At 42.5% G+C, this 21,800-nt stretch overlaps 1 protein-coding gene across 1 annotated transcript in view; it reads right to left on the reverse strand.

Moving 5' to 3' along the window:
• Nucleotides 1-1,620: 1,620 nt before the first annotated feature.
• The window catches only part of fam171a2a (family with sequence similarity 171 member A2a), a 58,884-nt gene continuing 38,704 nt past the window's right edge, over nucleotides 1,621-21,800 (reverse strand). The window contains exons 4-8 of the mRNA XM_038981206.1: nucleotides 16,018-16,176; nucleotides 15,236-15,415; nucleotides 9,000-9,113; nucleotides 5,003-5,129; nucleotides 1,621-4,560 (exon numbers count right to left, since the gene is read on the reverse strand). Of these exons, the coding sequence (XP_038837134.1) occupies nucleotides 2,898-4,560; nucleotides 5,003-5,129; nucleotides 9,000-9,113; nucleotides 15,236-15,415; nucleotides 16,018-16,176 (2,243 nt within the window). The 3' untranslated portion in view covers nucleotides 1,621-2,897. The remainder of the gene's footprint in view (nucleotides 4,561-5,002; nucleotides 5,130-8,999; nucleotides 9,114-15,235; nucleotides 15,416-16,017; nucleotides 16,177-21,800) is intronic.

Genomic DNA, 21,800 nt, shown 5'->3' on the forward strand with positions numbered 1-21,800 from the left:
CACCCAATTTACACCGTTTCCAGCAATGACACCATCGTGTGGTCGGCTGTGATTTGTCAGAATTCACAGATGCTCCACTTGCTAATATGGGGAGTTTCATCAGTGGCTTGCCCTGCACTGACAGGGGTGGAGAGACTTGATAGTCAGAGCTTTGAAAGTGTGTCGTGTTTATAGACGTCAAACACCAGTATTATCCTTGTCCTCAGAACAATTTCTGATGTCAATTTTTGATGACACCACATAAAACACTATTCAGTAGTGCCTCGTAGGGCCAATATAACTCTATTAGTGTTCTCGTGCCAACCTCATTCCTTAAATGACATTGGACGTTAACTTCATCCCAAAAACATACCCTGGCCCCCCCCCAAAAAAGAAACAAACATAACATCTCTCTCTGAAATAGTCAAAGGAGATTCCATATCAGAGCGGAGCTGGTTTATTCACAGAGACAGGTGGCTCAATTCTGCAAGCTTAAGCATCAAACCATTTTGAGGTTGAGAGAAGCTGATTGACAAAAAAAGACCACAACAGCACAAATGCTTATGAGAGGAGGAACATGCATGTTCATTGTGATCCTGAGTCTCAAACCACAGGGAAACCACTTCACATACTAGTATCAACTCAGTAACTGAAAACATGGAAAGTATCAATCCTTAAAAAGAGACTTTCAAGGGTCATTCACATACTTTTGAATGGAGAAAGGGGGAAGAGAGAGCGGTGACAGTGTTGTTATCAAATAAAAAAAACAGTGGGTTTAAAACAGGGATTGTGACAATGCAGGTTTGAAATGATAGGACCATTGCTGTGCATCTTAGGCAAGGCCCTGCACCTGATTTTCTTTAGGCCGTGCTGTATATTAGTCCACAAGGCAATGTGATAGAACTTCAACTGGACTTCATAAACCTGATAGCGTGTGTATGGCTTGATTGCCTTCAAATGACCCCTGATCATCAAGGTTGAGTACTGTTTGTTTTAAATCAAAGTTGATTAGCTAACAATAGCTTAACATTGTGTATGACTCAATATCGTAACCTGAAAATAATGAGAAAAACATGTTACAGAGTATGTGTTAAACCCCAGGTTTAGCCAGTAGCTTTCTGAAAGGTTGTACAATGGTACAACTGCTGGGTTTACATACTGAGGCCTTGAATCCAAGCCATTATTTTTTATGCTAAAAAAAGGCACTTAAGAGACAAATTGTTTGGTGTGATTTGTTGGACATTAACATTTTTAGGTCTGATGGATTCCTGTCTTATTTATCTGAAGGCTAATAATTAGATGATTTGAGAATATGAGCCAGTGGAGATTACTGACAATCTAATATGGCACAGTTTATGGGAACATTAGGTAATTGTGATTTCCACTCAGTCAACTCCGTGTCTGTTCCTTTCACAACATCTTTCAAGTTTGCAATAATACCCAATTATTCAGTTTTTTAAGCGAATATTTTACATGTCGGTATCATTCAATCCATGTCTGGCTTTAAATTGATATTGCAACAAAAAGGTACAGACTTGCAATGCTAAGCTAACAAAAATGTTCTAGCAAACCTTTCTGTGATGCTCTAATTTGTTTCCAGCCACGCTGCTTAATGAATATTTCAAATAATTTTGTCAGGTACATGCTTCCATAGATTTTAATGTTACAAGTCACCAGGTCAGCAGGTTAGTAAAAGCAAGAAAAAAACACGACTAACATTTTCTGTCAGTAAGGAAAATGGCAACGCAAAACGGTTTGCATTATTCTCCAGGTTTCAGTGATAGTAACGTGGAGGTGGTTTTCTGCCATTATCTCCAAGGAAAATTTTAGAGTACAAAATGAAATAACAACATTGTTGTAAACCCTGGGTTTTAGGACTTACTTATTAGGATTTCACAATCACAACAGCAACCTTTTTTCCAATGTTTAATACATTGATCTGTCTCCTCAATGACATTAAGTACCACTCAGTCATAAAAAGAAGGCCATCTAATCTGTTAGAAAAACAAGATTAAAGAGTAAAAAAAAAAAAACGAATTCATTCCAATTCTGGCCGACAGTCTTGGTTTTCCATAGGAATCAAAAGTTTCTGTTTGGCCAGCTGACGCCTCCCAAAAGGTCTGTAAAAATGACTTGAGGTTAATGCTAAGGTAACAGCAAAATCGGATAGGTAACATTTCCAAGGAATTCTACTAACAGCACAGTGGAGAAAAACATTGTTGAGCATTTCTCAAGAATCTCAGAATACCAACCAGTCAGAGGAACTCTCCCATTTGTTCCCTCTCCCATATGTTCCCATCCACATGCTTAGGGATCATGATTTAAAAAATAAATAAATCCACAGCCATGTGAAACTTCTAGAGATAGGGATATAGCTACCGATCTCAGTGATGTTTTTGGAGATGTAGATATAGCTACTGATCGAGATGCAGATATAGCTACTGATCTCAGTGATGTTTTTGGAGATGTAGATATAGCTACTGATCGAGATGCAGATATAGCTACTGATCTCAGTGATGTTTTTGGAGATGTAGATATAGCTACTGATCGAGATGCAGATATAGCTACTGATCTCAGTGATGTTTTTGGAGATGTAGATATAGCTACTGATCGAGATGCAGATATAGCTACTGATCTCAGTGATGACTACAAGCAAATGTGGGACTTCAAAACACCTGGTCCTTTCTCGACTCATGTGACAATTGTGCTTCTTTGTTTGATTTCCATTCTCACTTCATAATCTCTTTCACACACGTCTTTCTCTTTGTTCTCCAAGACAGACCTCTCATATTCTCTGCTCTTCTTTCTGTAGAGAATCTACAAGGGACACAGTCAGAAATTAGGCGTTCATTGACACAGTGGTTCTTCTCCCCCTGTTCTCTTGTAGCTCAATGTTCCCTGAGAGCCCTAGGTATATCTTACTTCCACACCATGAGGGGTCTCTCCTCGCGCTTCTGCCAGGGACTCTTCTTGTTCCCCTCCTCGTCTTTATCGTCGGCATCCTCCCCATCCTCGGGGCTGGTGGCTGAGTCCCTGTGTGTCACCTCGCTGGTGGTAGTGGTGGTACTGGTCCGGGCGCTGTTATCCCGGCTGCGGCCCTTCCGGGGGAACGTGCCCCCACGGGGGGTCGTCTCTGGGGCCTCATCCAGCAGCGGTGCCAGAGAATTGTCCTCTGGAGAGTACATGGCAGCGTGGCTCTCGCTGCTGCTGCTGGGGGGGTCCGTGGTGTCGATGCAGGGGAGTTTAGTATAGGTCTTCCCTGCGTGACCCTTCCTCTCAACCGCAGCTGCAGCCTCCTTTGCTTCCTTAGCTTCCTTGGCCTTCCTCTCCTCCTTTCCCTTCCGCTGCTTTATGTTGGCTTCGCGAGCGACGTCTACTCTGTTGTCATGATGACTCCCCGTGGCTCCTCCACCTCCCCCTCCTCCAGGGATGCTGAGAGTGTCTCCCCCCAGCTCGATGTAGGAGTGGCGAACCAGGGAGTTGGAGCGACCGTCCAGGGAGACGAACCAGGCCCGGGGGTGCGGTTTCACCCCCAGCTCCAGAAGCTTCTTCTCCGTCAGCGCCTGCAGCTCTCCGTTCATCTGAGATATGGTGTTGTCGTTGAACAGGACCGGGATGTGGACTGGAGCCGCGTTAGGGTCCGAGGCCCAGTTGGAGTGTCCCTCTGAGTCCTCCCTCTGCTGGCCTGGTTCTTCCCCTTCCTCATCCTCCTGTTGATGATTCTGTTGTTGCTGGTTCTGTGGTTTCTGCTGCTGATTCTGGTGTACCTGTCCCTGCTGCCTGGGCAGAGTCATGCTAACCTGGATTCCCTCCATGTCATGCTGCATCTGTTGCTGCCTCTCCAAGGCCTGCTCCACAGCCGACAGGTCCGACGACAGGCGCATGTAGTGGGCCGGGATGACCAGCGTGGGCACCACACTCCGGTACATGCTCTCCTTCATCTGGTCCATGGAGTGGCAGAAGATGAGCTGGCCGGGCTGGGTGTTTAGAGAGTTGGGCCTGGCTAAGAGGTCCCCGGTCTGGGACGCTGAGTACTCCGGGGGCAGGCCAGAGTACTCCTGGTAGTGCCCGGCGAAGGGAGGCAGTAAAGGTGGTGGAGATGGTGGATCTGAGGAGTAAGCTTGGTTGTCATTGGCGTTGTGATTGTGGCGACGTCGAGGATCATGGGTATTATCCTCCGCTGAGCTGAAGCTGCGGGTGTCGTTGCGGAGCAGCAGCTGAGGATCCAAGTTGTTAGTGTTAGTAGAGCGTGTTGTCACCTTCATGGGAAAACTCTCCCCACCGCCACGTCTGGTGATACTGTCCGTGTTCACCGTGGAGTGGCGCTGGGCCTTTCCTGGGGGCGTGTGCCGGAAGAAATCCTCCCTGGAGCTGTGGAGATCCCGGGTGGAGGACAGGTCTGATTTGAGGGCGTCTGGGTCACCCCCGGTGGAGGAAGCTGTGTCGATGTGGATGTGGCCTGAGCTGATGAGGTTGAGGTGGGACATAGAGGTGCATTGATCTCTTTTGGAGCCGTCCATGCCGGAGGAGACATGCATCTTGCCATGACGGTACTGCTGCCGTGGTTTCAGACATCTCCGCCTAAAACAAAACAGGGAAGGATTAAAGGGAGAATGCAACCAAACACACACATCCATGTATCACATTTTGACTCCCTGTAAACAGGAAATTAAACAACAAATAGAGTCCCGGATTGGTTATATTTTTATATTACATTTTGGACCCAGGCCAGTAATAACGCCACTGATTCAACTAAGCAAGTGCCTGACAGGGTTGGAGTCAATTCCATTTAAATTCAGAAAGTAGTTCCAAATGTTCCTTGTTGAAAAGCATTAAAGGGAATTGGAATATCAGTATATTTCCTGAAGGGACTGGAATTTAAATGGAATTTACCCTAAACCTGGTGCTTGATGACTCGTAGAGTGGCTAGTTCAAAACTAGTGCTGGGTTGGAACAAAAATGTGCCACACTGGGACTGACTACTCCAGGACCTGAGTTGAGACACGCTGGGCCTGATACCAACCTGCAGTAATAGAGCAGCAGACAGAGCAGCACCAGCACCAGCAGAGCCATGGAGCCCAGGATGGTTAGGAGGAAGATGGTATGGTAGGTGGTGATGTCTCGCAGGCCCATGGGGTTCAAAGCTGAGCCTACAACATAGGGGTGCACTGTAAAACATTTCCTGTCTTTTTTATAGTAAATTACTGGCAACACAGTAGCCTGTAGCTTACTGTAAATCTACAGTAAAATACTGTCAGCACAGAAGCCAGTAAATTACTGTAGATTTACAGGACCTTTACTGAAACACAAATGTACAAAATATTACTGTAACACCTGACTACAGCTACATGCTGTCTTTACTAAATTTACAGTGCATTACTGGAAGTATAGTGGTTGGTAAACTGTTGCAGATTTACAGTGCAGGCAGCTAGCGCCAATGATGGGCAGTATATCTGTTTGGTATTTCAATACCTATTTCGTCATTTGTATTTCACTGGCCTGAAGTACAATTCATGTATTTTGTAACAGTTTAATTATAATACATGTATTTGTATTTTCTAATACAAAAATAAACCTGCAAGCAGCCAGCTTAACTACAAAAACATTCTCGTTTAATGCACTCACTGTAAGTCACTCTGGATGAGTGAATTACCAAAATGTAAATGTAAAAATGAACAATTGCAACACACACTGCTGGGTATTATTCTAATGAGCTCCACCCCCAAACAAATAGTTTGAGTGTGGAACTCACTAGAATAATACCCAGCAGTTTGCTTTGCATGTGTTCCTTTTTAAATTGACATTTGGGTCATTTAGCAGACTTTTCTGTCCAGAGCAACTTACAGTCATTAAACAAAACACATATCACAGTCATTGCAAGTAAAATGTTTCTGTAACTGTTACTGAGAATGTTGTTGTAGTTAAGGATACATTGGTCTTCAAGGTATTTTCTATTTGTAACAAGATACCTTTTGATGTATCTTTGCCCAGCTCTGGCCAGTGCCAAGTACATTACTGTAATATTCACAGTAACTTGCTACCAGATTCCTGTAAGTTACTGTAATATCATTGCAACGATACAGTATAATACTGTAAGAAAATAAATGCTACAGCTATCGGAATATTGGTATTTTACTGCAATTACATGGGATTGGTGCAAGCAGGTTGGCTGCTAGGTATGTGTATATTACAGCATATTTATGAATATTTGGTGTTTATATCACTTGCACTTCTAGAGGCCTAAACAAAGGCTTCCAAATTGTCCGTGATTACAGTAGTGGTGGGGAAAAGAAGCTTCTAGAAGCATTGAGGCTTTCCAGCCAATTTGTGTCAAAAACAGGTTCATTACTCAAGGCTTTGATCAACACAGTGTACTCTAGTGGCACCTGCTGGTCAAAACAATTTAGAACAGACAAATTATATAGATGACATCGTCATCTAAAAAACCAATCAGGTGGTTGTTCGGCAGAAAAATAAAGCTTTGCACGTCATTGATCATGTGCTTCTGATAAAGTGATACATCTCGGAGCGCCGGTATCAAACGTAACATCGATAGATTACAGGGCAAAACAGACTTGGCAAAACACTCAAACACTAAAGGTTTAAGACTTGCTGCCACTCTGACCTGTCCCTATACACATTCAATTGTTAGGGCACTACTACCACATATTAGTTCAGATGGTACAGTATTCTTACTAACGGGTGCAATAAATATAGCTACTTACAAGGCATGCCTCGGAATATGATAATGAGCCAAATATTGTTCCCCTCCCACAACATTTTCCCACAATGCACTATAATTTACAGAATGCTGCAGTAAATATATAGCAAAAACAGCAAAACAGTAGTTTATTGTTAAATTGTATTGTAATAAAGTTAAAGTAATTGTTAACAGTGAATATGCAATTATATATTACAGCATACTAATGAATATTTGGTGTTTTATATCACTTGTAGGAGCCTTAACAAAGGCTTCTAAACTGGCAGTGACGCCAGGGCAAACCGATCAAAAGGAGATAGCTAAACACTCATCCATTAAAGGTTTGAGACATGCTGCCACTGATTTGTCCCCTACAAACATTAAATTGTTAAGGAACTACTACCACATATCAGTTAAAATTGGTTCAGCACTCTCACTAAAGGGTGGAAAAAATAGCCTCTTACATTGCATGCCTCAAAATATGTTAATGACCCAGAAACAACAATAACACTAGTGTTCAAAAGATGTTTGGTGCTCCAAAAATAGAGTATGGTACTGTATTCTGTGGGGTGGTAATGAATTACAATAAGTTACTAGCAGCACTGTAGCCAGTAAATTACTGTCGATTACCGGAACAGATTTTAGATTCCAAAAATACAATCTAGTACTGTACTACAGTAAATTACTGGCAGCACATTAGCCAGTAAATTACTGTCAATTTACAGGTCAAGGTTTTTAGTTTCCAAAAATACGGTATGGTAGTGTATTCTGTGGGGAACAGCGTTCTCACTAACGGGTGCAACAAATATAGAGTATTACAAGGAATGCTTAAAATGTTTTAAATAGACCGAGATTCTTTCCCCGCCCACAACATTTCCCCACAATATACCATCATTCACATTATGCTGCTGTAAATATACAGCAAAACAGGTAATACAGTACTTTACTGTAATTTTACCGCAGTGTAGCGGAATGCCATTGAGCCCCCATAATGCATTGCTCTTTAGAGTACTGTACATTAATATAGAATTACAATAGCTAACAAAATGTTTAGCAGTAAATTTACAGAAATTGGTTACAGTGATAAATAAGATACTAGGATGGGCCAAGTCTCCAACAGGACTCCCTACAAAAAGCTTTGTAATGGACAGACCACAACCCCTAGCTATACAGTTTCATCGCAAAAGTGCACAAACAAGTGTTCATTATTCAATTTCTATCTCATATTGACATAGTCTTAAGACAGGCATCACCAACTAGATTCAGCCGTGGGCCGTTTTTCTTTTTATTGAGCGGATGGTCAGGGGGCCGTAACATAATTAGAAATAATCAGTAGACTGCAAAATGACCTCAAAAAGTTCAAACAGACTGAAAGCATAATCATTTCAAACCTTGCTTACATTTGTATACAATCACATATGTCTCTCTATTATGTGTGGGAATAGTTTGGAACAGATTTCCAAAATGAAAAACTATTTTTTTTGCTTAGAAAACTTCGGGGGCATAATAAAATCACCCACGGGTCTCCAGTAGGGGGCCTACAGTGTGGCTGTAGAAGAAATGTCAGACTGATGCAAACCTGAGCTATGTCAACATTGTTGACATAGTCAGGGATGGGCAAAAATCACAAAATACCATACAAATCTATGTATCAAAAATAAATGATGAAATACTTGTATTTTGTAATGTATTTCATTAAAATGCATGTATTATGTATTTTAAAACAAGAAAATACATTTGCAAGTAGTTGGCCCGAGCAGCAACAACATTCTCAGTAATGGTTACAGAATCGTTTTACTTGCTATGACTGTGATATGCTGTTTATCTAGATTAGTTGAATGCAGGGACTGTAAATCACTCTGGATAAGAATGTCTGCTAAATTACCAAAATATATGTGAAAATGAACATAGAAAAATTAACTGCAAAGCACACTAGGTATTATTATTGGCCTTGTTTCGGGATGGAGCTCATTAGAATAATACTCTGCATGCTTTTATATTGTTAATTTTTACATGTACATTTATATTTAGTTCATTTAGCAGACGCTCTTATCACACCATGGTGCCATCAGACTTCTGATACCAACGCAGGGTGAAAGGAGAGCCACAAAATTGTGAACAGCTATAAAAAAAAAATGGTATAGAAAAGTATTTTTGAAAATACAAATTACAGCTCTCGAAAGTATCTTGTTACAAAATACATTGGAGTGTAATTCAGCCCATTGTAATACAAATAGCAAAATACTCAGAAGTCATTTAAATACATATTTCAAATACATGTAACGGAAATACTGCGCATCTCTGGACATAGTTACTGTACCTGTGTTTGAGGGAAAGGCAGCCAGCCAGTATCCTAGCTGGTTGGCCACAAAACTCCATGTCAGCTGTGCTCCTTCTTTCTTGATGTATCCGGTTCCTTTCCTGACCCAGAGTCCTGTTGAAGTACAAGTCAGCATGCGGACAGAATTAGTTAGAGTAGAGTAGGAATTACATTAAACATTGTATGTCAACTTCCTTAACAATTGAAGAGATGTGTGTGTACATTTCCATTAAGATCCTTATCAATCCAAAATATATTCCCAAAACTGAAAATATCTATTTTTGTGAGTATCCCTGCTCTGCACTAACAATACTGATTTCGAATTTCTTTTTTCCCAATGCATGCTCATAATCCCTGTACACAATAATTTCAAGGAAAATCACATATACACAGTATATTCTATTTAATCCTGGCGTGAGCAGATGGAACAGCTCCATAGTTACTGTACTGAACGTATGCTGTGAATCTATTATTTGACATTATAAGGCCAGCGGTGTTATGCATTCATATCCAGTGATGCGTAGCTCGTCGGGATAGAGCATACACAAATGATGAGCGAATAACGTGATTCAAGGAAGGAAGACAGCTTTGAGTCCAGGCAGATGCTTTCCGACCATAACCACAATAACGAAAGAGGAGCGAGGGGGGAAAAAAAGACCAAAAAAAGACAAAATAAATAAAAACTTGGTCATAAAAAAAAAAGAGAAAATAAGAACCATTTCCCATGATGCCAGGCGCCCTGAGGAGAGTGTCAGAATTGGGTAGCTTAATGCGTCTTGACAGGGAGACCTCTGCCCACAGTACACCCAAGGTCCCCTTCTACATCATCCTCCCGCTCCTAAAATAGTTTTAATTTCTGTCATTCTCTTTAGCATTTTCACTTTGCAGAAAACATAAACACAGAAGCAGGTTATGATTAGTCCTACATGTGACTTATGCAAGTGTCCTGAATGATTTTAACACATTGTAGGGGAGAATGCAAACAGTGGCCTAAAATAAAAATGTCACGTTTACAGTAAGATATAGCTTATGATTAATAACATATTTGAAAAAATAAACATAACATTGCCTTTCAACTCGAATAAGCAATACAACTATTAGTTTAAATAACTATTAGATCATTATCATCTGTTTAGACTACAAACATTTGTTGGACTCCTCTTTTAGTGCTAATACCCCAGGCAAGGGAAGTCTGTGAATATATTGCCTTTGTCATCACAGCAGCAATACAACCAGGGCCTGTATTAATTAAATGTGCTCATCTAGGATCAGGTCATCTTATTCATTATGATCTAAAAGTCAAAACTGATCCTAGATCAGCACTTCTACTGACGCTTTGTGAATATAGACGCAGGCCTGAAAATCCATTAGGCCACCTTTACTGCCCATTGGCTACAGTACATCTATTTTTAGACATTAATAGACGATCTGGCATCCACAACCTCAAACATTGAACCACCTGAGAAGTCAACCTAGGACTTCTAGGCTACATATTAAGACAAGCTCTAATTAACACACCCTAAGTGGTGTGAATAGATACACACTCAACAATCCTCTAAAGTAGGGGTAAAAGGGAGGTGAGAGTGAATTGAAGTGTGAATGTGTGTCATGCCAGATCACTTATCTAGGAAGTGCTCGACCATGGATGTAGTGCTGTATGTCAACCACTAGGGGTCATCATGCACACAGACAAACAGTAGTAGGGGCTTTTGTTTATCTCCTCAGTATAAGGCAGGGGGATTTCCAAGCCACCCCCCACTACCCCCTGACAGAGTGTGTGCGGGCATGTGATCCGTCTCCAAAACAAACACAGACTCACAGCTGAGTCTGGAGAGATAATGGCGCCTCTGATTTAGAGTCTCCTGGGCTATATGGAACAAGAAACACTGTCTTCCTTCTTCCTCCTCCTTTCCCTTTTAAAGACTCCGTGAAGGAGGAGGATGGGAGGAGATCACATGGGAGGGGTCATCATGGACAGAGAGAGAGAGAAAGAAAGAAAGAGTTTTCCTCCCGCCTGACGAAAGGGTCATGTTCAACTTTGATTCAACTTCTTTGACTCATCATCACACTGTATTTTCTCTTGTACTCATTTGTCATGCAAATGTGCAAATGGATATGCACAGACTGTACGCACACCCACATACGCACAAACTTGTGATTCAGTCCGAAACAAATCCATTTCTCTCTTCAGCGGCAGCTCACTCTGGCCATCCACCCACGTCCAATGAATATGAATCTTCTCCATGTTTCACTCTAAAATCTAATTTCCTCTCAGTCTCAATCCTGACTGACAGTCAGCAGCCTGGCATTACAGCCCATTTAGCTCTTCCTTGATAGATCTGTCACAGTGCCACAGTACACTACAGTACCCACCAATTAAAGGCTTCCGCTGCAGCACCTGATTCTATTTGCTAGAGTATTCCGAGTGCTCCTGGCAGGTTTCCCCAATCTCCTCTTCTACCCCAAACATCTACAAAACCCATTGTGGATTTAAAGCCTTAGCACAAAGTCTTGCAAGTGTAACCTGGCACACTGGAGGAGTGGAGTGTGTGTGTGTGAGAGAAATCTGGTGTAAAACCTGACTCTGGAAGAGAAGCCCAGGCATCCAGACTTACAGTAACTCATAAATCTAGAGGACCCCCTGGGCATACTAGACTAGAGGCCCATTTCTCTACTCAACACTGATCTAAAGCTCCACAGGAGTTTATTTTATTGCTCTGTGTGGGATTCTGTGTGGGATTCTACCTGTCTAGTACTTGTTGACATTGGGTGAACCTGTGATGTTACTTGATTTGTTTTGAGTAGAAACTTTCAGGTTTACTGCTTCTGCATAGGTCAGGGAAAACTCAGGATAACTCAGGGAAAGAACGAGAAAGAAAGAAGAGACATACTGTAGGACACCACTTGCTGCAGTACTACATGAGGGTCAGTGGGGGGCACTCTTCCCTCTTAAGCAAATAAAAGCCCACACCCCCAGAGCAGGGTGTGTGTGTGTGTGTGTGTGTGTGTGTGTGTGTGTGTGTGTGTGTGTGTGTGTGTGTGTGTGTGTGTGTGTATGGTGGAATTAGAGGTGACCCCTTTAGAGATGACACGGTTAACAACACATCCACCCTGGTGTCCACATTATAATCAGTAAGCCTCTCACCGCCTAGCTAACTGTTTGTTCGTCACTGCAGATAATGAGATATGAGCTCTGGGCCTCCCACTTTAGCGGACGGTTGAATAAAAACCCATACAGTTAAATAATGCATGAACCTAACGCTGCAACTCTATGTTTGACTAATCAGTTTGCTTAAATCCTGTGCTATATTGTTCTTTTGGGTTTTACTGTAAAGATTTGATTTCCATTTACTCTCAGCTATGGTACAGAGTAAAACACTTGCATACATCGAATTTTAGCAAACTACTAAATACAACACCCACAAATACCCACAATATAAGCCACTTAATGGAGTGAGAGAGTGAGAGATTGTTGTTAGTGGGGGGTGCCTAGTCAATTGGCAGTAACCTGTTTTGTCCCAAGCTCAGTAACTTGTTTTGTCCCAATACTGAATGTTAGGGTCAGCACTCACAACCATTACTCCTCAGTCATCTTAGCCATCCTGACAGGATGTGAGCAATAGCCTACAGCTAACTCCAACAGACCAGCTCACCCCACTATCAAAAATCTCTCCCTCCACCACAGCTTTGTTGTCCCCTTTCTCCTCTACTCAAGAACACTCCCCTCCCTCCTCCCCTCCGTCCATCTGTGTCTCTGTTTGCATCTCATAACATGTTACCGTGGCAACATAGGACCAGAGAGGTGGGGAACATTGCCTCCTCTGTCCCAGGCCTCCTGGAGCTACATAACAGGCCTAATCACATCATCATTCCCACAGGGTGTTAAAAAGGGATGTTTACACAAAGTCTCTTTTCATGTTTTCTGCACATCCAACCCACAACTATGGTATCAGAATGACACACCCATCTTTTGTGCATCGTTGGGATCTGCCGATCAATGCATGTCCATGATTTCTAAATGCGATAGCTCGAGTTGTGCATGCATATTGCTCTCTGTATTGAAGATACAATCATGGAAGGATCCCGGGAATCCAAATGGAGCCTGTCAGATAGGTGCTTCATTAATCTACCCTTGGGAAGCCATATCCAGACTTGGCAAGTGTCTGGTTGGTTATTACTTTTTATTCATTAGGCTTGCTCTCCTCAGTCCATTGTGTACTGTCCCATCCTTGAAATCCAACTTCAAGAAGTTGAGGTTATCATGGAGATCTGTAGAAATAGGCCCATGGCTTCGGTAACACTTCCTATGAATACCCTCTTCATAATGCATTATAAGCACATTTAGAACGCCTGAGCTATGAATCATGCATAATAATGCACAACGTAGGCACTAATAACTGCTCATAAACATCTATGTCTAAATCCATAATGCATTAGGCATTCATAGGAAGTGTTTACCAGGGTTTCTTCAGCATAGTTATGGTAATGTGAATCTCGGTAGGGAAATGCCAGGCATGTCAATGAGATCTGCAGTGATCTGCATGTTCCGGTTCAGACACACTGGAACAATGGCTGCCATGGGAAGTCCGGACCGGTTGTCAGGACAAGAAACAACCCTGGTCTGGAGTTTTTAGGCATCGGTTCCATAAAGCCAGTGGTGGAAAAAGTACCCAACTATCATACTTGAGTAAAAGTAAAGATACCTTAATAGAAAATGACTCAAGTAAAAGAAAGTCACCCAGTAAAATTCTACTTGAGTAAAAGTATAAAAGTATTTGGTTTAAAATATACTTAAGTATCAAAAGTAAAACTATCAATCATTTCAAATCCATTATATTAAGCAAACCAGATGGCCCCATTTTCTTGTTTCTTTAATTTACGGAAAGCCACAGGCACACTCCAACCTTCAGACATAATTTACAAACAAAGCACGTGTGTTTAGTGAGTCCGCCAGATCAGAGGCAGTACGGATGACCAGGGCTGTTCAGTTGATAAGTGTGTGAATTTGACTATTTTCCTGTCCTGCTAAGCATTCAAAATGTAACGAGTACTTTTGGGTGTCAGGGAAAATGTATGGAGTAAAAAGTACAATATTTTCCTAAGGAATGTAATGAAGTAAAAGTAGTAAAAAAAAAATATATAAAAGTAAAGTACAGATACCCCCAAAAACTACTTAAGTAGTACTTGAAAGTGTTTTTTACTTAAGTACTTTACACCACTGCATAAAGCAACGGGGGAAAGTGAGTGTATGAGAGAGAGAGAAAGAGATAGAGAGGCAGAGAGAGTGAGAGAGGAAGAGGGGGCCCCCGAGTGGAGCAGCGGTCTAAGGCACTGCATCTCAGTCCCCGGTTCGATTCCAGGCTGTATCACATCCGGCCGTGATTGGGAGTCCAATAGGGCAGCGCACAACATCGTCCGGGTTTGGCCGGGGTAGGCCGTCATTGTAAATAAGAATTTGTTCTTAACTGACTTGCCTAGTTAAATAAAGGTTACATTTAAATAGAAAAGAGAGAGAAAGCAAGAGGGAGAGAGAGGGAGGCAGATGCAGAGCAAGAGAGAGGCAGAGAGGGGGAGAGAGAGTGTGTTTGTGAGTGTGAGAGAAAGAGAGACAGAAAGAGAGAAATGTGTAAGAGAGAGAGAGAGAGAAAGAGATGGAGAGCGTTGTGTGGCTCCCTCCCTATGAAAGCATGCACAGCAGTTGTATAACAGTACTGTCAGCCAAGTGAACTGCGATATTTCAGACACTGAGGAGCAGCGCGGAAGAGGATTAACCCATGTGAGACAGGATCAGCTAGCCTGGGGAAACCACACTGAACTGAGGAAAACAGTGCTGAGCACAGCGTTCAGTCTGGTTGAACCAGGCTAGCTGTGACCAGCTGGGAGTCCAGGCAGCCCTAGTTAGAGCATATGAACTAGAGGCTACTCTTATTCGCCCCTTCCAAGCTCAGACCACTGCCATTTATATGCCTTAGATTTGTGGTCCGACGGACGGTGGCTTACTATCAATGGCAGTTTTTTATTGACAGGCATTTTTATGTATGTATTTGAGTATAGCAGTAAGCCCACTGTTGATGGGTATGTACGAGGATGTTTCTGAATACAATAATGTTTTTTTTAGGGAAACCATTGTCAACTGACAGCACTCAGAGTCAGCACTCTATCAAACAAATTGATGACACTTGTACATGGAGGGCTCTCGGTATTGGTCAGCTATGATGGTGGGTGGTTCCCTTTACCTGTCTTGTCGTCGAACCTCCACACGGGGACACTGGTGGCTGTCTGCAGGGGTGTGTCTAAGGGCAGGGGGATGCAGATATGGACGGGGTCCCACACCTGAACACTGGTCCCGTTACGACTGAAGAGCTGGGCATTGACCGCCGCCACCGCCGTCAGCCCCACCCAGCTACTGTTAGCCCCTGGGGAGAGACGACACAAAGGTCTTTAGACCAAACACCAGTGTGGTGTAGAACCCAGCAGTAGAAAATCCCAAACAAGGCTTGCTACCATGCCTCTCAACACAAATAACGCTAACGCTACCATCATCATGCAAATATCACAATATTCACCCTCAGCAATTTACCGTTTGTTAACCATTCTAAGGCATCATCATCATCGTCATGGTTGACCTGGTTTACACTTGTCAGACGAGTCTTTCCAACAGACACTATCCATTGGCTTCTCATCATTCATGACACTCAGACATAATACTATGTAATCATACTTCTCCCATGGTTTCCTGCCATCATTTCTCATAATTTGGGAGTTTTTGACAGAAATCTATTTTGGTCAAAATCTCTGTATTTTCCACTTGAGCAATTCTGCATTTTCAGCCTGTCTTTTACCCATGTATTTCCCTCCATCCATCCTTCTCTTCCTATCTCATCTCCTGTTTCCCACCTTCCCTCTCATTTTCAATCCTCCTGTTCCCCTCCCTCCTTCTCTCTCCCCCCTCCTTCTGTCCGCCCTCTCTTCTTCCACCATCCCAAACCACCCTCCACCCCCTCCCTCTATTTCTCACCGGTGGCATTGCTCTCCAGGCCCAATGGGTAGGGGAAACCTCCTATCTCATACTGACTCTGTGCGGAGGTCAGCACAGCAGAGAGCTCTGGGTTGGTAGAGTTAAGAGCCAGAGTGACTGCTTTCCTCTGGAGCTGTATCCATGGCTGGTTTTTGACTCCTGGAGGGGGAAGGGGTGAGAGAGGAGAGAAAGTGGGGGAAGGAGGGGAGAGAGAGAAGGAGTCTGTGAGATTGGGGGTGCAACTGAACAAGAAGCATAACGTTTACGGCATTGGTGTGGCAATCATATGGCCTATGAAATGGGCTAATACAAAGTGAAGAGTTGTAGACAGTTTTCATGAAATATAGATAGTACTGTTTTTAATACTAGTAATAATAGAATAACAATATTTCCTCCCCACAAAACAGTTTTAGAGAGACACTAAATGATTTATGTATAATTTATTCAGATTATACAGAACCTAACCACGGGATCAATCCAACCCTCAAATTGAAATGACAACCAGCACACATACAGTACAGTAGCAGCATCCAGGGATTGTGGCAGCTAGCAGGATTTGCTGGTCTATAGTAAGACAATAGAGACTAACCCTGCAGGTTGGACAACAGTCTACCTGCCTGTCATACTATAATCCCATTCTCCCTGTTTGATTTTGCTTGCCACAAGGGATAAAAAGAGGCCTAAAAATACACTGGCCCCTCGTAACGGTGCCACTTGTCTAATATGATTAGTATTTCGTGAGCATGGGGCCTGATCTGTGCAGACAGCCAGGCAAGCGTGTCCATGCAGAGGGTCTATACTATACTGAACACCCCAGGCCGGCTGTATTGTAGCATCCATCTCTATCTCTCTCTCTCTCTTTCTCTGACTACTGAACTGTGTGTATCCATTCCTGTGCTCATTGTTCCATTCCACCTCATCTCTAGAGTAGCTTGTTGCCACTTCTTTTCTCAGGGTCTCTTTGTCAATCTCTGTGAGACGTGTTCAGTTTCTGTCTTTTTACACTCACATATCCCCATTTGACACCTTCTCTGTCCCTGAATTGGACATGATATCTCTCTTATCTTTTGCTGTGAAACCTATTGTTATTCTCAGAATAATTGTTGTTGTTGTTGACATTGTCAAATAACTCAAGCATAGATTGGTAATTGGTAACTATTTTTCAAATTTGGCACAGAGAAACTAGATGCCATGAGTAACTAGATGCCATGAGTAACTTGGCCAATAAGAATGCCACCGTTTTCTATAAGCAGTCTCACTTAAACCCTCATATCTGTCGCCCTGTTTGACCTAAAGACTTGAAACGTTGTATTTGCCAAGGCAGCAGCTACTCTTCCTGGGGTCCAGCAAAATTAAGGCAGTTTATAAGATTTAAAAAAAATAACAATACATTCACAGATTTCACAACACACTGTGTGCCCTCAGGTCCCTACTCTACCACTATCACATATCTACAGTACTAAATCCATGTGTATGTTTGTGTATAGTGCATATGTTATCGTGTTTGTATGCATGCATGTTTGTGTTGCTTCACAGTCCCTGCTGTTCCATAAGGTGTTTTTTAATCAAATTTGACTGCTTGCATCAGTTACTTGATGTGGAATAGAGTTCAATGTAGTCATGGCTCTATGTAGTACTGTGTGCCTCCCATAGTCTGTGCTGGACTTGGGGACTGTGAAGAGACCCCTTGTGGCATGTCTTGTGGGGTATGCATGGGTGTCCAAGCTGTGTGCCAGTAGTTTAGACAGATAGCTCGGTGCATTCAACATGTCAGTACCTCGCATAAATACAAGTAGTGATAAAGTCAATCTCTCCTCCACTTTGAGCCAGGAGAGATTGACATGCATATTATTAATATTAGCTCTCTGTGTACATCCAAAGGCCAGCCGTGCTGCCCAGTTCTGAGCCAATTGCAATTTTCCTAAGTCCTTTTTTGTGTCACCTGACCACACGACTGAACAGTAGTCAAGGTGTGACAAAACTAGGGCCAGTAGGACCTGCCTTGTTGATAGTGATGTTAAGGCAGAGCAACGCTTTATTATGGACATACATGTACTTCTCCCCATCTTAGCTACTATTATATCAATATGTTTTGACCATGACAGTTTACAATCCATGATTACTCCAAGCAGTTTAGTCACCTCAACTTGCTCAATTTCCACATTATTTATTACAAGATTTAGTTAAGGTTTAAGTTTAGTGAATGTTTTGTCCCAAATACAATGATTTTACTTTTAGAAATATTTAAGGCTAACTTATTCCTTGCCACCCACTCTGAAACTAACTGCAACTCTTTGTTAAGTGTTGCAGTCATTTCAGTCGCTGGAGTAGCTGACGTGTATAGTGTTGAGTCATCCGCATACATAGACACTCTGGCTTTACTCAAAGTCAGTGGCATGTTGTTAGTAAAAATGTTAAAAAGCAAGGGGCCTAAAGAGCTATCCTGGGGAATTCCTGAATCTACCTGGATTATGTTTGAGAGGCTTCCATTAAAGAACACCCTCTGTGTTCTGTTAGACAACTAACTATTTATCCACATTAAAGACGTAACACATACGTTTTTCCAGCAACAAACTATGATCGATAATGTCATAAGCTGCACTGAAGTCTAACAAGACAGCCCCTACAATCATTTTATCATCAATTTCTCTCAGCCAATCATCAGTCATTTGTGTAAGCACTGTGCTTGTTGAGTGCTTATAGGGAAGCATGCTTATAGGGAAGGAAAAAATCTTCCTCTCATGAATCATATGACCAAATGAGACTAAATGGTACACGGCTTAACATAGTTTGAGAAAAAAAGCTACGCGATTGGCCAAAAGAGTTATAGACAAATAAAAAAATCAGATTTTACGTGTCCATTTAAACCACTGTAAATCCACCTCATAGTGGTCTATGAACTTGAAACTTGTCATTGCTGTCATGGACATCCCTATGGTAGAGAAATTAACATTAAATTATCTGTGTTGTGTGACAAAACTGCACATGTTAGAGTGGCCTTTTATTGTCCCCAGCACAGGGTGCACCAGTGTAATGATCATGCTGCTTAATCAGCTTCTTGATATGCCACACCTGTCAGGTGTTTCTATTTGTGTTCAGTATAATTATATGGACATGTGAAGAGCAGACTTTCTCATAGAAGCCAGACCACTCCTTATCAGACTATGTCCCCTCAGAGCTGTGATTTAACTTCTTATTCTTCACCATCCCTTTCCTGCCTCTGTGCTCCTTCCTTTCTGTAGCCCCCCTCCATCTGAGGGGCCAAGCTGCTGCCCTTCCTTCACTGAAGCCAGCCCAGGACAAGGATGTGATCTGGGGCATGGCTCTAGAAAACACAGAGCTGATTGGTTGGTACAGGTGGTCCACTCTGGGTCCTCTTGCCATGAGGAGCCCTGAACAGTGCCCGTCTGTTAAGCAGAGCAGGATCCCAGCCAGACTGAGGAGGAAGCAATGGCATAAAGGAAAGCTGGAGAGAGAAGAGGACTGAGGAGAGGGGAGTTTGAAGACTCACAAAAATGGCCCTGAGAGGCAGGCAGACTGGGTCACTCCTTAGGTTCTGCTCTGAGAGGAGGGAAGGGCCAAGGAGGGAGTAGTGGGGTGGTTGCAGGGATCAAAGAGGAAGAGTGGCTGTAGGGGTCCCAAGAGAGAACATGGGTCATCCATCATCTAAATGTCCCCCTGCTGAAAGCCTGGTTGAGTAAGATTAAGAAGAGACCCCCAGAGGGAATAGGATACTGATTCATTCCACCCAGCCATTCATCAGTTAAAAGTACTGCACTCCATTTCACAAAGCGTGTTGGAGTTTCGTTGGGCCATATAATGTAATTACTCATTCACTCACAAAAAGTAAGGCCATGCATAGAAGATAGAAGACACATTGCCTTCTGCATTAAAGGTGCAGGCATACAACTGAGTGCTTCTGACCTTGAAGGGGTACCGCCATTAGAGGTGACAAATGAATGGCGGTGCCCTGCATTGTGTGATCTCGTCTTATTGATGCCGCCCAGAGCCATGGTTTGGCTGGGGGTGAAAGTTCAGCCTAAGCGTGCCATCTGTCAACTAGACTGGAAAACACACATGTGTGAGGACTGGGGAGTGCCTCTTTGTGTGCTGCGCTGTAAAGCCAATGCTAACCCCATTGAGTTTAGAGTTCAGTGGCTGGCTGAGGGGGCAGAGGTGGGTGTGGTCTGGGATGGTTTGACAGCTTTCCAATGTCTGTCTGGAGGCACTCTCTAGGTATTTTATCATGCTGGACACACCATGTCCAAACTCTCATGGCATGGGCAGATTGGCGGTCTGGCAATTCTGACAATTATCATAAGGACCATCTTCTATTAGAGTGGGCTGGTTGAAATTGCCCCCCCCCCCCCCAAGAAAATAAATAAAATACAATAATAGTAATAATACATATACAGTACCAGTCAAAGGTTTGGACACACCTACTCATTAATGGATTTTTCTTTCTTTTTAAATGTTTTCTACATTGTAGAATGATAGTGAACATATCAAAACTATGAAATAACACATATGGAATCATGTAGTAACCAAAAGTGTCAAACAAATCAAAATATATGTTATATTTGAGATTCTTCAAAGTAGCCACCCATTCTCTCAAACAACTTCATGAGGTAGTCACCTGGAATGCATTTCGATTAACAGGTGTGCCTTCTTAAAAGTTAATTTGTGGAATGTCTTTCCTTCTTAATGCATTTGAGCCAATCCGTTGTGTTGTAACAAGGTAGGAGTGGTATACATAAGATAACTCTATTTGGTAAAAGACCAAGTCCATATCATGGCAAGAAAAGCTCAAATAAGCAAAGAGAAACGACAGTCCATCATTACTTTAAGACATGAAGGTCAGTCAAACTTTAACATTTCTAGAACTTTGAAAGTTTCTTCAGGCGCAGTCTCAAAAACCACCCAGATCTATGATGAAACTGGCTCTCATGAGGACCACCACAGCAAAGGAAGACCCAGATGTACCTCTGCTGCAGAGGATAAGTTCATTAGAGTTACCAGCTTCAGAAACAAATAAATGCTTCACAGAGTTCAAGAGACACATCTCAACATCAACTGTTCAGAGGAGACTGTGTGAATCAGGCCTTCATTGTCGAATTGCTGCAAAGAAACGACTACTAAAAAGGACACCAATAAGAATAAGAAACTTGCTTGTGCCAAGAAACATGAGCAATGGACATTAGTCCGGTGGAAATCTGTCCCTTGGTCTGATGAGTACAAATTTGAGATTTTTGGTTCCAACCGCCTTGCCTATGTGAGACGCAGAGTAGGTGAGTGGTTCCCACTGTGAAGCATGGAGGAATGACGTGTGGGGGTGCTTTGCCGGTGATTTATTTAAAATTCAATGCACACTTAACCAGCATGGCTACTACAACATTCTGCAGTGATACGCCATCCCATCTGGTTTGCGCTTAGTGGGACTATCATTTGTTTTTCAACAGGACAATGACCCAACACACCTCCAGGCTGTGTAAGGGCTATTTAACCAAGAAGGAGAGTGATGGAGTGCTGCATCAGATGACCTGGCCTCCACAATCCGCAGAGTGAAGGAAAAGCAGCCAACAAGTGCTCAGCATATGTGGGAACTCCTTCAAGACTGTTGGAAAAGCAGTCATGAAGACAAAAGGTGGCTACTTTTAAGAATCTAAGATCTAAAATATATATTTGTTTAACACTTTTTTTGGTTAACTTCTTGTCAATAGGGGGAGCTGTTAGCACTATTTTTTCTTGATGTTCCCAAATTAAACTGCCTCGTACTCAATTCT

This window comes from Salvelinus namaycush, chromosome 3 (genome assembly GCF_016432855.1).
Source record: "Salvelinus namaycush isolate Seneca chromosome 3, SaNama_1.0, whole genome shotgun sequence".
NCBI lineage: Eukaryota > Metazoa > Chordata > Actinopteri > Salmoniformes > Salmonidae > Salvelinus > Salvelinus namaycush.